The sequence below is a fragment of the Leptodactylus fuscus genome, chromosome 5, assembly GCF_031893055.1.
Source record: "Leptodactylus fuscus isolate aLepFus1 chromosome 5, aLepFus1.hap2, whole genome shotgun sequence".
Taxonomy (NCBI): domain Eukaryota; kingdom Metazoa; phylum Chordata; class Amphibia; order Anura; family Leptodactylidae; genus Leptodactylus; species Leptodactylus fuscus.
Window position 1 is genome coordinate 69,133,470 of NC_134269.1, and position 18,035 is coordinate 69,151,504.

An 18,035-nucleotide genomic window follows, 5' to 3' on the forward strand; every position below is an offset into this window, starting at 1 on the left:
CTGCTGCACAAAGTCTCCTCTTATCAGTTATTGTAGAGACGTGTCTGCTGCTAGAACTCTGTGTGGCATTGACCTGGTCTCTAATCTGAGCTGCTGTTAACCTGTGATTTCTGAGGCTGGTGACTCGGATGAACTTATCCTCCACAGCAGAGGTGACTCTTGGTCTTCCTTTCCTGGGGTGGTCCTCATGTGAGCCAGTTTCTTTGTAGCACTTGATGGTTTTTGCAACTGCATTTAGGGACACTTTCAAAGGTTTCCCACTTTTTCGCACTGACTGACCTTCATTTCTTAAAGTAATGAGGCCACTTGTTTTTCTTTACTTAGCTGCTTTTTTTCTTGCCATAATACAAATTCTAACAGTCTATTCAGTAGGACTATCAGCTGTGTATCCACCTGACTTCCGTACAACACAACTGATGCTCCCAACCCCATTTATAAGGCAAGAAATCCCACTTATTAAACCTGACAGGGCAAACCTGTGAAGTGAAAACCATTTCCGGTGGCTACCTCTTGAAGCTCATCAAGAGAATGCCAAGAGTGTGCAAAGCAGTAATCAAAGCAAAAGGTGGCTACTTTGAAGAACCTAGAATATTAGACATATTTTCAGTTGTTTCACACTTTTTTGTTAAGTATATCATTCCACATGTCTTAATTCATAGTTTTGATGCCTTCAGTGGGAATCTACAATTGTCATAGTCCTGAAAATACAGAAAACTCTTTGAATGAGAAGGTGTGTCCAAACTTTTGGTCTGTACTGTACTGTAGGCATGACAGGTGGTGGACAGCCTCCCATTCACTTCAGTGGGAGCTCCGGAGTAGCTGAAGTACAGCACTCCTTTATCTCCTGCACTCCCATTGAAGTGAATGGGAACAATGTCTATCACCAGTCTTGCCTACATTCAGCCTGGATAGTTGATAAACACTGTTTGTGCATAACCCTTTTAGTGAAGGTAAGTACAAAAAAAAAATCATTATTTTTATAGCAATATATATTTCTGTGGAAGGGAAGTGCTTTTACTTTCTCCAGACTTTAGAAAAACATGTGGCATTTTGTGACATTTGTGGCATATATGACAATGCCTCCGCCTGCAGTGTATAGAAAGCCAGCATAGCAAAAGGAAATGGTATGGATAGTGTTAAAAGTCTGAGATCATAAGTATTAGGGTAAAAGCAGGCTATGGTATAAAATAACAAAAGAAGCACCACTTACCAGGTGCAGCAGAACTGTAGTGACATGGGGTTCAACACGTTATACTATTTCATACAATTGACATTACACAGATTTTTTTATGGGAATCCTCTGTAATGGTTACTATATTATGTCCATCCTATATTGGTGTGACTGGTGTGGAATCTTTTTCTGATTTCTATTGCCAAAGTCATTCTGCGGGCTGAAGGAAGTTTTTTGATTATGAAAAAGGTAACTCAAGAAATCTGCGGGTACACGTCTTTGCTGCAGATCCTGCTTGGACTTGTTTCTCTTTTCAAGGTGATGGAAAGGAGTGGCAGCTTTTTGCTGTTCAGATTATATCTCAGTCTTGTAAATCAGCGCGGCAATGCAGGGTCTTCCTAGATGTAATTGAATGTCTTGAATTGAATCTCTTCACCAAGATGCTCTGTGTCTGAACATTGGTTAACTTGGGTTGACATTAAGTGGTCTTGTTTAACCAGTTGTATTTCTTACTATTAGAGGCTTGATGGTGCTGGGAGCCAGGACAGTCTCATAGTAGACTAGATAGATGAAGGCAGGCATGGGCTTGTTACACAAGCGCCCAAATTCTTCTAGCCAAAAGACAAATGAATAGCTGACATATAGGTGTTCAGAACTGATAATGACAAGCCCTTGCCTCAAGAATATTATCATCTTCTAAGATATTGAATAAGAAAGTAAAGCACACGTTACTTTCTTTAACGTAGAGGCACTGCTACAAAACACATATGGTGAGGCATACAGTTTTTACTACGGAACCCTATGGACTAAGTATGCTGTTGTATGCTTATACAATGACATACTTCAGAACCTTCCATAGGAGATACTGTATACAGTCTGCTAGGAAGATTAGTCAATGTATCCTACAGCCTGGAGTCACATGGCAATCGCTTACTGTCACTGACATTGACTCACTGGCAAAATTGCAAAACGTAACAACAGATAACTGCTTGTAACAGGAACAGCAGATCTCTGTGTGATTTTCTCAGGGATTAGGGAAAAAGCAACAATAGGGATTGAATGATGATGGAATTGTCTTACTCAATAATGTGTGAAGTCACTTCTATGTCCTATTCTTCTCACTCCACAGAAAGTAATGACTGATGACTGTAGTGTAAGCTCTATAAAAGCTAATGGTCAGGATTAAGTCTTTACATCTAAATCAACAACTTATGTGACACAATAACCAAAGTAACACCACGTTTCCCCCCATTAATAGTAAAGACGGTATCTGCTTTCTAATGTTGCCAGCCTATCCTTAGAGACCCCCTACAGATAACCTGCTCTGGGACAGTGCGGCTGCAGGTAATGCTTACATGCTGGGGACTAGGCACTGCATTCCTGTCCCTATGAAGTCTATTGCACTGCGTTGCATACATTTCATACAACAAGTAAGTAGTGTGGCACCGGGCATGTAAACTTTTCTACGAGCCACACTGTCCTGGTGCAGCTGATCGGTGTCGTACGCTCGCACATATAATATTGGATAAGCCATCAATACTACAAAGGTAGATAAACCTTTATGGACTCAGAGTGTCAGCACTGCGGGATCTTCATTCTAAGGATAGTAGGGGGTCTCGCTCCACAATCCGAAAGTGATTCTTCAGGTGACGAATAGTGAAAAGTGAACCTAGAGATTATAATTGGGCCCATGAAGCCTATCGAAGTGGTGGACGCCAACCTCTTCTGACTTCTGTCATGGACTTTCTTTGTGTTTAAACAATTCCTCAATTTGATGAAAGAAATGCGAATCAGTAGCACATGTAGTAGTAGGGGATGGGAAGATGAGTTGGTGAGACATCTTGTGAATAGACGTACCACACGTAGAAGGCAGATTGACAGCTGCTAGGGATGCTGATGGGGAGATTGCCTGTTACCTATTCTTACTACATTGACACATATATAATCACTCAGTTTCATCTCTTATTGGCACCTTGGTTATGCCTGGGTTTGTCTGTAGAGCCCCTGCTGTGCCCCCTCTGCCCAGGCTCATTAATTTGGGGCAGACAGCTCATTAGGAGGAAGTTCAGACACATTGTCATTGTTTGTTAATTGTCTTTTGTTGTGTTCATTTCCATTTTTATGTGAGGGTTTATTCATCTAGATCTCTACAAATCCTTGTCGTTTTACTGTGAGGAAACCATTTACCAACAAGTTATCGTATGCTGTCTGCAGCCGTGAAGCTGACAATACTTTATTTAGCTTTATTTCATTTAATATAAAACTTGTTTCATTTTTTTTACTGCATACAATCCTAGGAAAGGAATATAGGCAAGGTTACTACTTTATAGATACAGCCGAGGGAGCCATCGATGTCTGTACCTAAGCATCTTCCATACAAATGCCAATTCACTCTGACGTCTCTTTTTCAGTTTGTACCTCTTCAAGCTAGGCCTTGCCCCGCAGATCCAGGACTTGTATGGGAAAGTAGAGTTTACAGGTCAGTCATCATTCTTTCCTCATGTTATTACACCTGCGTTGTTTGTGGAGGATTTTATTCAGTATATGTTATGGAGTAAGACATTATCTTTAGCAGAATGTTCAGCTGACAGCTTAATATATCGATCTATATATCAGGGCTCTACAGAGTATGGCAGACACACAATATATGAATAATATAAATATTATTGACCTAATCAGTAACCAGTGTAATGTATATTATCAGCACCTTGTGTTATTTAAAGGTAAGATACTTCCAGATCATGAAATAAAAATTCACCATCATATTTAATCCACTGTGTTTGGTGTCCTCCGGTATCTGTGAACATGAGACACTTTGTCATCTATTTTCCATCTTTATATTTCCTAGTAGTGTATTTTTTGCAATAATGTGAGCTAAAGTGTATGTTTGTATATATGATTTTCATACCAGGGATTTTTTCACTTTTAGTGTGAGCAATAGTAACCATAATCTACATTACAATCCGTGTGTGTGTGTGTGTGTGTGTGTGTGTGTGTGTGTGTGTGTGTGTATATATATAATTTATTTTTTTTTTTTTTTTTTTTACAATATTTTCTATGTAGATGCAAAATGTTGTTCCTCATAAATTGACGAAGATCTATTAGTTTATATTTTTCTTGTATGTCCTGGAGAGAATTTCATTGTTACAGGATATGTCTACTTAATTAATTTAATACTTAGTATTGATATTTTTTCTCCTGTGTTCACAGCGGAAGAGATTGATATCATGAAGAGTGAGCTTGAGAAGTATGGGATTCAGATGCCTGCATTCAGCAAAATTGGAGGAATCTTGGCTAGTGAGCTCTCTGTAGATGAAGCTGCATGTGAGTACAGGTTTTGTAAGGATTTGTCTGGGCAGGGGTCTTCTGCTAAGAATTTAAAACGTTCTTGTCCCACCTTCGGGAGCGGCTGTGCCTGATACTGTAGCTTGACCTCTCCATTATGCTGTTTATGGATATTCTAGACCCCTAGCTATCACACATTGATGGCTTATCCTAAATCTAATTAGATCACCATTATTCTCTCAATGGCAGCCGATGCAGATGACTTTATTGTCTGCAAAACCAGAATTTTACAGCCTGCGGATCGATGACTGACAAAATAATCAACAAACTAGAATATTATTACAGCTTAAAGCTCAATGACTAACTAACACACTTGAATATTACAGCCTGCGATGCATGACTTGAGAAAGATGGCATGTCATCCTTGAAACGTTGCGTGTCACTGCTCAAGCCCAAGTGACAAACTCCAGGTTGTTAGTTTAGTATCTTAGTTTATAATGGAGTCTCTATATGCTTGGATTGAGTAGTAGGCGATGCCAACTTCTGTCATTACATGAACTTGTAACGTAGAGATGTTGAAGTAAAGGACTAAGGTCTGTAACCATTTCAACATCATATTCATGCTTGTTATGCCTGGTGGCAACAGTATACCTTCTAATAGGAATAAATAGGAAGAAAAGATTTCTGACACATTCTACCGCAGGCAGTTTTTTGCTTGGATTTGTGCATTTTCTATGACTATTAGTATGTGAAGAGGGAAATGATCTTAAATAATGGAGATCCTGGAGGGTCACTTTAATGCAGATATCATCTGCTTCTCCTGTCATTATATTCTATCGCGCTAACCATCATCAGCTGCAGTGAGGCCCAATAAGTGCTGTTCCGCTTTGCTTGGAAGATTGCGAGGGCTCTGATGTTGGTAAAATATCTCTTGTGAGGGGCCTCCGTACACAGACCTCCTGCTTTCATCTAGCTAGAAGCTATTTCCTGAGGTAATTATCAGTGGTAGGCTTACAAATGACTCTTTGGGCACAGCGGGCAGGATGCCAATTCTCACCCATTATATGCATTTAGCAATCGAACAGTGTATACTTGACTTGGTAACGACTGCAACTTTCCAGCACAATGGGGCTGTAAGGGGATCGTAATGTGTACAAATATATTGGATTGTTAGCGGGAGAATAGCCAAGAGCACAGACATTACATAGAGTGACAAACACCATTGTTAAAGTGCTGGTAAAGATGTAACATCAGCACTAGGTCTTGTTATAGCATTGCCTGCTGTAAGTCTATCCTTCATATCACATCTGCGCAGTTATTCGTGTTTTTTTTTTGTTAAACATAATAAGAAAAACTATTATTATTATTATTGTAATCTGTACATTTAATGCCCCAGAATATCAGTAGTCCAATATGTTATAGGGGTTGTCAGACATCTGCCACATGGGATATGCTTTGTGTCATCTAATCTGTGTCATTTTTGGAGCTTTTATGTAAAGTATTGACCAGATCATGTGATTAAATGGGACAGTGCAGGGCACATATAACAGAGCTTGTCACAAATCTCCCTTGTGACAGTACTGTGTTTAGATGCCCTGGTGAAGCCTATAGCCTTTTTTAGGTAACATTTAGTATAGGGCTAATCTATGATAAGGCATTAGAACGCTTCCTAACACTTTACTATTGAAGACCTAACCTTAGGATGATTCATATGAGGTCAGTGAGGGCCCAGTTGTCAGCACTCCCATGGTCAGATGACTGAAGTAGTCAAAGCTCTCTGGAAGAAAGCACAATTTATTACATTGTCTACTGGCCAGGAATCAGTGGTATAGCTATGGGGGGGTTCTGAGGTAGCAGCCATTATTGGGTCCTGGAAGATGAGGAGACCCAAAGACTCTTCTTTGGAGTGTGGTAAGAAAACCGTGCGAACACAGAGAGAACATACAAACTCCATGCTGATGTTGTCTTTGATCGGATTCAACCCTAGGACTCCAGCGCTGCAAGGCAACAGTGCTAACCACTGAGTCACCGTGCTGCCCCTATAATAGGTTTTCTATCATGTTCTTGAAAACTAATTTAGTTGGCCCAAGCTCTCGTACCTGTACATTTGATGTGTGGGTAATGTGCATCTAGCCATTTACCTCTTACCTGGAATACTTGCTCATGTTGTTGCCAGACTCAACAAGATTTGTATTGTTTTGCTGTAGCGAATCCGTTTTGAAGGTCAGATATTGAAGTCTTGTATAATCTCTCTGGTATTTTGCAGTGCATGCAGCTGTAATTGCCATCAATGACGCAATAGACCGGGGAGTTCCTGCAGAAACGTTCACCGCACTAAAGAATCCGAATGCCATGTTAGTAAATCTTAATGAACCCCTATCTACTGTTTATCAGAACACCCTTTATCAAGCAAAGCACCATAAAATGGACAATGCCAAGAAACGGGTGAGTCACTATTTATACGATTTGTGCCAACCTATAAACTTCTACCATCACAATCCTTGCAGAAGTATGTAGAATATTTCCAAACTGTAGCCTCCTTTCTGTCAGTATACTTGGACACACTGATTTCTGTAATATACTCTATATAAACAGGATTTAGGACCTCACACTGCCAACAAAATTGGGATTGGCTGACAGTCTAATGTTTGTGGGGGTCTGTTGGTTGTTCCTCCAAAACTACTATCAGTAAATGGGAGTTTAGCCCGGATTTCCTGTGAGAGCTAAGACATCTACAAAATATTCTCTGCGAGATAAAACTGGGGTTTATTCTTCAACCCCTATTAAAAAAAAAAAAATATATATATATATATATATATATATATATATATATATATATACTTATTGGGAGAAATAGCTGTTGGTTCCAGCCTAGAACTATCTCATCTGTATGGCCAAGTGGCAAGACCATGGTTCAGAAGCAATAAAGACATTACTGTCAAATTAGATGTGACTCGGCTGTTTTTCCCATGACATAAATACAGGGTCCTTCATAACTTCAATGAGTATTGTATTTTTATGTGATGAAAAAATATAGCAAACGTTCTGGAGCTCACCATATCTTTGTTCTTCTATCTTCGAGGTGCACAATCCACCACCTCCGACTTGATGGAGTATAATGATCAGTATGCAAAAATAGAAAAGATCAGCATCTCCCCGATTCTCTTGGTATAAAACCTAACTTTTAATCCATCAAAATTTAAAAAAGAAACATGAATACAGAAAGATAGAAAAAAAAAAACCCTAACAAAAAAAATGCTAAAAAAACACTAACGCGTTTCGGAACTGGAGTTCCTTAGTCATAGCATGTCTTAGTCACGCTATGACTAAGGAACGTCAGTTCCGAAACGTGTTGGGTTTTTTGTTTTGTTTTTTGTTTTTTTAGCTTTTTTTGTTAGGGTTTTTTTCTATCTTTCTGTATTCATGTTTCTTTTTTAAATTTTGATGGATTAAAAGTTAGGTTTTATACCAAAAGAATTGGAGAGATGCTGATCTTTTCTATTTTTGCATACTGATTTTTATGTTATGGTTCAACTCTGGTTACCTTTTGCTTGTGTATTAGAGAATTCAGTAGTTTCTTACACTTTCCTTACACTTTGAGGTTTGTTGGCATGGCATTTTTAAAATCTGTTCAGAAATTCTCAGCAGACTATACTTCACTATGCAGAGGACTACCACAAAAAGGTATACAGTGTGGTATCTGTTTCCTACAGAGACCATATAGGCAGTGTGTCTCTGTATGCCTATATACATGCATACTACAGAGCTTTCCATTGCATTTATACGCTGGCAAATCCTCCTGATATATACTGACAACAAAAGGCTTAGTTGCAATGTGCATTGAGCCTAACAAAAGTAATAAGTTTAAGAGGAGTCTACCACCACCAATCTCTCCTCTGACCTACTTATATGGTATTTCATGCTAGTGGCATAGTAAACATTTCATTTCTGTGACAAAGTGCACTCTGCTGCTGCTGGGAATTTTCAAGGGGTTGTTCAGTATTAGCAAATAAGTATTTCTGTATTCTAAAAAGTTATACAATTTTTCAATATACTTTCTGCATTAATTCCTTGGGGTTTTCTAAATCTCTGCTTGCTGTCATTCATTCTGCTTACTTCCAGTGGTTAAAAATCAGTCTTAGGGTGCATTCACACTACGGATACGAGCGCTCCCATTGAAGTGAATGGGAGTGTTTATAAGCGCTCGCGTGTACGGCTCGGAATGAGCCGAGTGCTTACGTCGTGTGAAGGGGCCCATAGAGAAAAAAGCAGCCCATTCATTTCAATGGGGAGCGCTTGTATGCTGGCTCCCATTGAAATGAATGGGATCTGCTTTATACGCGTTTTAGCGTTCAGAATCAGTCAGCGTATCCGTAGTTTGAATGCACCCTTAAGGTCATGCGTTGTACAGCCCATGGTCATGTAATATACAGTTCATTGTCATGCGATGGACACACAGGAGCACATTTTGTTATGAAGTAGTAAAATTTCAGCACAATAAAGCCATATTAATTAAAATATAACTTTTAATTTCCAAAAACATAAAAAAGGAAAAATCACCAGATACCATGAGTAAGAGGCGCATGCCTTGAAACGCGTAGGCCCTGTTCCATTTTGGTGCTTTGCATAAATGCACACGTTACCTTAATACTCATGTAAGTTTTTCTTTTTTCATCAATTTTTCTTTGCCTTCTGTATCTGGTGATTATATCTTTTTTATGTTTTTGGAAATTCAAAGTTATATTTTAATCAATATGGCTTTATTGTGCTGAAATTTTACTACTTCATGTTTGGATCATTCGCCTTGGACCAAGAGGCTGTTTTTTGTTCACTTTTTGTATGAGCACATCTTGTTACCTGGCAGATATCTGATGCCATGACTTTCATGAGCTGTATGTCTGTGTGACCACGGGCTGAGTTTTATCCACTGAACATAAGCAATGATTTACAACAAACAGAGATATAGAAAACCAAAAGGAATTGGTACAGAAAGTATATCGGAAAATTGTATAACTTTTCATTATAAAAACATTTATTTGCTGAAACTGGATATCCCCCTTCAATCACTGTCTAGGGCCCACCATCGGAATTCATACTGGAGGCCCACTGTACAGATAAAGGCAAATACTACCTGCCTCCAGTGATTTTTAGTATTAGCCTTCTGCATAGCCCTTGCCTTATATTAGGGCCTTCTTAGCTTTGTGAGCAAGATGATTAGTGATTGAGATTCTGCATTGACAATAAGGAGACCGGGCCCAACAGGAAGGATCGTAGTCGACCTGCCTTTGTGCCTAGATGTGATCTCAGCCAGTTAATGCATCTACATATAATATACTGTGCAGTTTGTTAAATATCATATGGGTGTATAGGCTGTGTGCTGCTAACTTGTCTAATATTATTTGCATTTCTCTGCTTCTTTGTGTCAGATTACTTCTGAGAATGACGGGGGTGAACGAGATGTATATGAAGAACTGCTAACTCAAGCTGAAATACAAGGCAATATCAATAAAGTGAATTGTAAGTATGAGATTTATTTGTGAATAGCTTTAGTTTAAAGAGGACCTTTCACCACCTGGGGCACATGCGGTGTAATACACCACTAGAAAGCCGACAGTACGCTGAATTCAGCGCACTGTCGGCTTTATTGTTCTGTACCCCCGGTGAAGAGCTATGGGTGCCGGTACCGTACCTCTTTGCTATCAGAAGGGTGTTTCTGACAGTCAGTCATGAACACCCTTCCTCATGGGAGCGTCTATTGCACAGTACTGTGAGAGGGGGCGTTCCCTACTGCCCAGTGATGATGCTGAGCCGTGAGGAACGTCCACCCAGTACACCGCATGTGCCCCAGGAGGTGAAAGGTCCTCATTAAAACGTCATCCCACCAGGGCACACATACTTTACTTCTCTGTCTGGTGTATTTATGGCTACTTATACCAGGCATGAAAGACATTTTGTTTATAATCTCTTTCACCTCAGTACTGACCATATGTAAAACTAGAATGTATGTCATTTTCTGTAACATGCTGATATCAGTCTTTCAATGATTCCCATTAGTTAAACCATTGCTTGTCAGAGAGTTCCAGTCCTAATTTTCACAGTAATATAGCTGGAGGTTTCGATATGAGCAACTGCTATATCTCCTGTCTATAATACAAGTAAATGGGTATGTTATTTATCATTGGTGACCCTGCATCTTCTCTTCTCTTTAGTACAAACAGGCATAGAACGGGTTGACAAAGCCCTGGAGTCTGGCAGTCCACCAGTGTTATATGAGGCTCTCAGTAACCAAGCTCTTGCACTACGAGGACTGCAGAGGGACAATTCTGAATGGTACTTTAATCAGCTGCAGAGCGATAAACAGCAAAAACTGGAGGTGAGTTGTTTTCTAATCTGAATATTGTATATGTTTATTTTACATTGATATAATATGGTTGTGTCGTCAAAGGATGGATCTGACTAAACCTGACTATACCTGTTAGATGCTTGTTAGATGAACCCACCAATTTTAGTAGTAGACCAGTAGACCAATGTATGTGGTGGACTCTTAACTGTTCGCTAATGACAGATATTAATGGAAGTAATAATTGGGTGGTTTTATTTTAACTCCCTGATCCATTTGTTCTTGGGGAGATTAGATGCTGCCAGGGGATTCTGGCAGTGGCTTTCTTCCCAATTCCAACTAAGAACACTGGCTTTCCCAATCTGGGTATGCATGCCCATGGATGGGGAATCAGGCAAGATGGCTGTTAGCTGCACAAGCTTTCACCAAAAAGGTTTTTAGGCTAAGGCCCCACGGGCTAATGCGCTGCGGAAAGAACCGCGGCGTGAACGTGCTGCGGTTCTTTCCGCAGCGCTTTCAACAGAAAGTTCGCAGAGTTTTCCTCTGCGGACTTTCTGTTACAATTATATCTATGGGAAACCCGCCGGCGTTTCCGTAGACATAATTGACATGCTGCGATTTTCAAAGCCGCAACGGCTTTGCAAATTGCAGCGTGTCTGCGCTGCGATTTCTTCTGCAAAGTGGGCATGGGATTCGCATGAATCCTATCCACTTTGCCTGCACTGTAAAACGCTGCAATTTTTCCCGCAGCGTCTCCGCTGCGGGTAAATCGTGGCGTTTACATCCCGTGGGGTCCTGGCCTTAACCACATGAGGACCGCCGTACGTAAATTTACGGCCTCATGTGCTGGTACCTAAAGACCGGACTATTGCCGAAATACGTCCGGCCTTTAGGTACCTTTCTGGCGGGGGGAGGGGTGCGGGGGGGACAGGGGTTAGGTGTTACTAACACCTAACCCCTTCCTCCATAACGTCCAGTCGGAACTGAGTCCGACTGGAAGTTTTAACCCTTTCGATCGCGCCGTGAAACATCACGGCGCGATCGAAAGGCATCCGCCGACAATTAAATCAGATCGGCACCCCCCGCGGCGAGATCGGAGGGTGCCGATAGCAGTAAAAGGTAGTCTGGGGTCTGGCCAGTGACCCCAGACTGCCCGAAGCCCCCACATACCTGGTGATCCTGCCAGGACCTTCTGATGTCAGGCTGTGCGTCTACACAGCCTGACATCCTGCTACGGAATGCCATGTGGGACACCTGCAGGCTGTGTCTCACATGGCATTCTATATCAGCAAAGTATTGCTGATTGAAGTGTCCTAAATGGACACATGAAAAAGTAAAAAAAAATGTAAAAAAAATAAAATGAAGTGTATGAAAAAAATTAATAAAGTTATAAAGCCCAAAAATCCCTTTTTCTCAATAGAAAATGAATTATATAAAAAAAGAACTCAAAAGTAATAAAAACAATGCATATTTGGTATTGTCGCGTCCGTAACAATCTGTACAATAAAACTGAAATAATATTTAATGTACACGGCGAACGCCGGAAAAAAAAAACGGAAAAAACTCGCCGGAAGTAATGATTTTTCGCCATCTCACCATACAAAATATGCTATAAAAAGTGATCAAAAAGTCATATGCATCCGACAACAGTACCAATAAAAAGCGCAGGTTGTCCCGCAAAAAATAAGCCCTCAACCAACTCTGTCAACCGAAAAATAAAAATGTTACGCCTCTTAGAAGATGCGATGCAAAAAACATTGATTTATGTCCCCAAATGTGTTTTTCCTCTGCAGAACTAGTAACACATAAAAAAATACTATAAATGAGGTATCGCCGTAACCGTACCGACCCGCAGAATAAAGGGAACATGTTACTTATACTGTACGCTGCATGGCGCAAAATTAAAAAAGTAAAACTCAATGCCAGGATTGATTTTTTTTTTTTTTTAAATCCAGCAAAAAAGGGTTAATAAAATGTATTCAATAAGATGTAGACACCCAAAAATGGTGTCATTACGAAATGCATCTCATCCCGCAAAGAATAAGCCCTTATATGGCCACGTCACCAGAAACATAAAGAAAATATAGCATCTCACAATGTGAAGACAAAAACCCTCAAAAATCGCCAAATTATTAGAACACAACTGGGTGCGTCATGTAGGGAATATATAAGCTGTGTGAGCGGATATCAGGGGACACCCCAGATTTACAGCTTATGAGGGAACAGACACCAGAAGTGACCCCTAAAGTGACCCCCAGAGTGACTCCCCCAATCATAGGAGCTACGGGGACATAGTAGGGAATTTGGTGTTTGCAATGTCCTCCGCACAGCTTATATATTCCCTCTTCGCCATCCGCTGTGCAGTCACGTCCGGGATACTAATACTCACTACACCCCCTGATAAATTCTTTGAGGGGTGCAGTTTTCAAAATGGGGTCACTCCTGGTACCCCATGGAATCCACTTTTCTGGTACCTTACAGGCTCTACAAACATGACATGGCGTCCAGATACCAAACATCTGAATCTGTGCTCCAAAAGCCGCATAGCGCTCCTTCCCTTCTGCACCCTGCTGTACGTCCAAACTGCAGTTTATGACACATGTATGACACATGTATGACACTGGTGTACCCCCGGATAACGGACATAATGTCATGTGGGTATAAACTGATACTAGGGCACAGCCGGACACAGAAGGGAAGAAGGGTCATTTGGTTTTTGGAGCACAGACGGTTTGGTTTTTGGATGCCATGACACTTTTGTAGAGCTGAAACGCCAGTAATTTGGAATCCCCTGATAAATTACCTTATTTTGGAAACTACACCCCTGAAGGATTTATCCAGGGGTACAGACAGCATTTTTAACCCCCAAGTGTTGCTATAACTTTATATATATAACTATAACTGTAGTGGATTGTGAGAGGTGAAAATGACCATTTTTCCAGGAATACGTCCTTTCAGTGCGTAATATGTTGTGCCCACCTTGTATCAGAGATGAACGCTCTAAAAGCTGTTGTGCCTGGGATACCCGTTTAACAGTTTTTGGAGTGTCTCTGCTGACATAAGTCGGGCACAACATGTTGCACACTGAAATGGCAAATCTGTAAAATTTTCATTTTTAACTTCTCTATCAGTTGCGATTTCATTTCTGGAAACTAAATAAATGCAACACTCAAGGGTTAAAAATTCTCGCTACACCACTTGATAAATCCCATCAGTGGGGTAGTGTCCAAAATAGGGTGACATGTCTGCGGATTCCACTTTATTGGCAATTCAGGGGCTTTGCAAAAGTAGCATGGTGTGCTCCAAAAACCAATATAGCGCTCCTTTCCTTCTGTCCCCGGCTGTGCCCAAACAGCCATTTCTACCCACATATGGCATTAAGTACGTTATCCGGGGTACACCAGTGTCATACATGTGGGCATACACTGCTATTTGGGTACCCAGCAGGGTGCAGATGTGAAGGAGCAATATGTGCTTTTGGAGTGAAGATTTAGATTCTTCGTTTTTGGACACCACGTCACATTTGCAGAGACCCTAAAATTGCCCCTACAAAATGGGGTCACTTCTTGGTGAATTCCAGTTTACTGGAACCTCCAGGGCTCTGCAAAAACATCATGGCGCCCAGAGGGTCCCTCTAAATCTGTACCCCAAAAGCTAAAACGCACAGTGGTCCTTCCCTTCTGAGCCCTGCTGTGTGCCCAAGCAGCAGTTTACACCCACATATATAATTTTTTGACCCCCGGGATGGCCCACTTAATAGTTTTAGGAGTGCAGGTCTCTGACAACACAAAGTGGGTGCAACGTATTGGGCACCGAAATGGCATATTTTTAAAAATTTCAATTTTCATTTTGTACATTAATTTTTGGGAAGCATTTTAGGCTCAAAATGATAATACCCCTTGATACATTCCTTGACAGGTGTAGTTTCTAAAATGGGGTCACTTTTGAGGGGTTTCCATTGTATTGATACTTTAGGGGCTCTGCAAATGCGACATGGCACCTCAAAACTATTCCAGCAATATATGCCCTCCAAAATCCAAATAGCGCTCTTTCCATTCTGAGCCCCAGCATGTACCCATACAGCAGATTTTGGCCACATATGGGGTATTGCCGTGTTCAGAAGAAATTGTGTAACAAACTGTGGGGGGCTTTTAATTCTTAAACTATTTGCAAAATTAAAACTATGGCGCTAAATGGACGATTTATTGGGAAAAAAAGTAATTTTTCATTTTCACGTCCCAATGTTAATAAAATCTGTGAAACACCTGTGAGGCCAAAATACTCACTCTACCCCTAGACAAATTCTATGAGGGGTGTAGTTTCCAAAATGGGGTCACTTATAGGGGGTTTCCACTGTATTGGTACTTTAGGGGCTCTGCAAATGCGACATGGGACCTGAAAAATATTCCAGCAAAATCTGCCCTCCAAAAGCCAAATAGCCCTCTTTCCATTCTGAGCCCCGCCATGTTCCCATACAGCAGATTATGACCACATATGGGGCATTTCTGTGTTCAGCAGAATTTGTGTAACGAACTTTAGGGAGCTTTTTCTCCTTTATCCTCTTGTGAAAATTAAAAATTTGGGGCTAAATTGACAGTTTGTTGGAAAAAAAGTAATTTTTCATTTTCATGGCCCAATGTTAATAAAATCTGTGAAACAGCTGTAGGGTCAAAATGCTCACTCTACCCTTTAATATGTTCTGTGGGGGGTATAGTTTCCCAAATGGGGTCACTTTTAGGGGGTTTCCACTGTATTGGTACTCTAGGGGCTCTGCTAATGCGACATGGCACCTAAAATTATTCCAGCAAAATCTGCCATCCAAAAGCCAAATAGCGCTCCTTCCATTCTGAGCCCCGCCATGTTCCCATACAGCAGATTATAGCCACATATGGGGTATTGCCGTGTTCAGGAGAAATTGTTTAACAAACTGTGGGGGGCTTTTACTCCTTTAACCCCTTGTGAAAATGAAAACTTTGGAGATAAAGTGACATTTTAGTAATTTTTCATTTACACATCCCAATGTTAGTAAAATCTGTGAAACAACTGTAGGGTCTAAATGCTGACTATACCTCTTGATGAATTCTGTGAGGGGTGTGGATTCTAAAATGGGGTCACTTTTGGGGGGTTTCCATTGTTTTGGTACTCTAGGGTCTCTGCAAATAAGGCATGGCGCTGAAAATTATTCCAGCAAAATCTGCTGTTCAAACACCCAGTGTCGCTCCTTCCCTTCCATGCACTGCCGTGTGCCCAAAAATCAGTTTACACCCACATGTGGGGTATTTCTGTGCACGGGAGAAATTGCACAATAAACTGTCAGATGCATTTTCTCCTTCAACCCTTTGTGAATGTGTTAATTTTGGGTCTAAATGAATGTATTAGTGAAAAAAAATGAAATGTCTAAATTTCACTGCCATATTATTTTTATTCTTATGAAATGCTTAAAGGGTTAACAAACATCCCAAATGCTGTTTTGAATAATTTGAGGGGTGCAGTTTTGAAAATGGGGTAATTTATGGGGGTTTCTATTATACAGGCCTTTATAATTACTTTCAAAACTGAAGTGGTCCCTAAAAAATTGGTTTGGAGAATTTTCTTGTAAATCTGGAAAATTGCTGTTACACTTGTAAGCCTTGTGACGTCCAAAATAAATTAAAAGACAATCAAAATATGATGCCAATATAAAGCAGAGATATGGGAGATAATATTTATTCATGTATTTGGATGGTATGACTATCTGCCTGAAAAGCAGATAATTTCACATTTTGAAAATTGCAATTTTTTTCAAATTTCCTAGTTTTTTTATAAATAAATGCAAAAATATTGATTAGTGTTTACCACTAACATGAAGTATAATGTGTTACAAGAAAACAATCTCAAATTCATTTGTGTAAGTTAAAGCGTCTCAAAGTTATTGCCATTTAAAGTGACACATGTCAGTTTTGAAAAAAGAGGCCTGGTCTTTAACATACTTTTGGGCCTGGTCCTTAACCGGTTAATGTGCATGGCCGGTTACACAAGATGACTTTATTTCAATTTCTTTTTCTCTCTCCTGTGCAACCTACTTTTCATGCTATCCCTTACAGTTAGTTTTACGATTCTGTTCTGGAGAGTACTTATACTGTTTAGCATTATTTGCCTGTGAAACAGTATGGGACGTAATTATGAAGGCTGGCATATTAAACACCAGTCTTCATAACCCCGGCATTGGCAGAAGATCTTCCTCAAAGTAACATAGCAGTAGGCTGGATAAAGACACAAGTCCATTAAGTCCAACCTACAGTAATAACCTGCAGATAAACTGGCATAAATGATATTAAATCTACTGCAACTCCTGCACAACTTTCACTTTCATAAAAGTGGCATGAGAGGTATAAAAATGACGGTCACAACAATAATTGTTGCAACTGATGATTAAAAAGTGGCAAATTTTTATGCCAGATATTTACGGTAAACCAAATAATAAATATGCTTCTATATGTTCTATAACTGAGAACACTATGGGTGCCTGAGTTTTTATGAAAAATTGAAATATCAGCTGGGCAGTCTGTTTTCAGGCTGTATAAACCTTCATATCTGGTTTCCTAGCGGGGACACTGGACTGTAAATTCAGATTATGATGCAGCTAAAAAGATCCCTGAAACAGAAAACAAGAAATCTCTTTACTAGTTGTGGTAGTTTTGATATTTGCATAATTCTCTAGTATTTAGAAACAGATTTATATCAGAGTCTTCTCACTGGATGCGGCACAAGCAAATCACTAGCAATCAAAAGTAATAGAAAATGAATATATTAAACTAAACATGTGTACACTGTATGTCCTCTGGACCTAATAGAAATATATATCCAAAGGCATTTATGGGTTGGGAAGGAACGTGAGGCATTATTCCTTCAGGTTCCTCACTATTGTGTGTCACTGCTTTGTCCTCTCTAGTCTATGAAGACATTCGTGACCTAGAGTGCTTTTCTGTCAGGTGCATTTATGTGCACATCACCGTATGTGTTTGGTGTTTTTGCAGCTGCCGGTTTATACGGGAGTCTTTGATGACACAGTCCTTAGCACGTCACATTGTTGTCAGCAGAGTGAATTGCGGTTTACTCGTAAAGAGCTGGTTTACAGCCATTCAGTCTTCATGCCATGAATATGTCTGTGGTACGCCAAGCGTGCCCGTTTCTCCCCGAGCATCTATGCTGGTTGGGTGTGGAAGTGCCTGCATGGCCACAAGCACATGTATAGCTCCT

At 40.3% G+C, this 18,035-nt stretch overlaps 1 protein-coding gene across 1 annotated transcript in view; it reads left to right on the forward strand.

The window, feature by feature from the left end:
• Window positions 1–18,035, forward strand: part of IQGAP1 (IQ motif containing GTPase activating protein 1) — a 111,102-nt gene that overhangs the window by 47,647 nt on the left and 45,420 nt on the right. Inside the window, exons 6-10 of the mRNA XM_075273360.1 lie at window positions 3,583–3,650; window positions 4,382–4,495; window positions 6,723–6,901; window positions 9,883–9,973; window positions 10,666–10,829. Of these exons, the coding sequence (XP_075129461.1) occupies window positions 3,583–3,650; window positions 4,382–4,495; window positions 6,723–6,901; window positions 9,883–9,973; window positions 10,666–10,829 (616 nt within the window). The remainder of the gene's footprint in view (window positions 1–3,582; window positions 3,651–4,381; window positions 4,496–6,722; window positions 6,902–9,882; window positions 9,974–10,665; window positions 10,830–18,035) is intronic.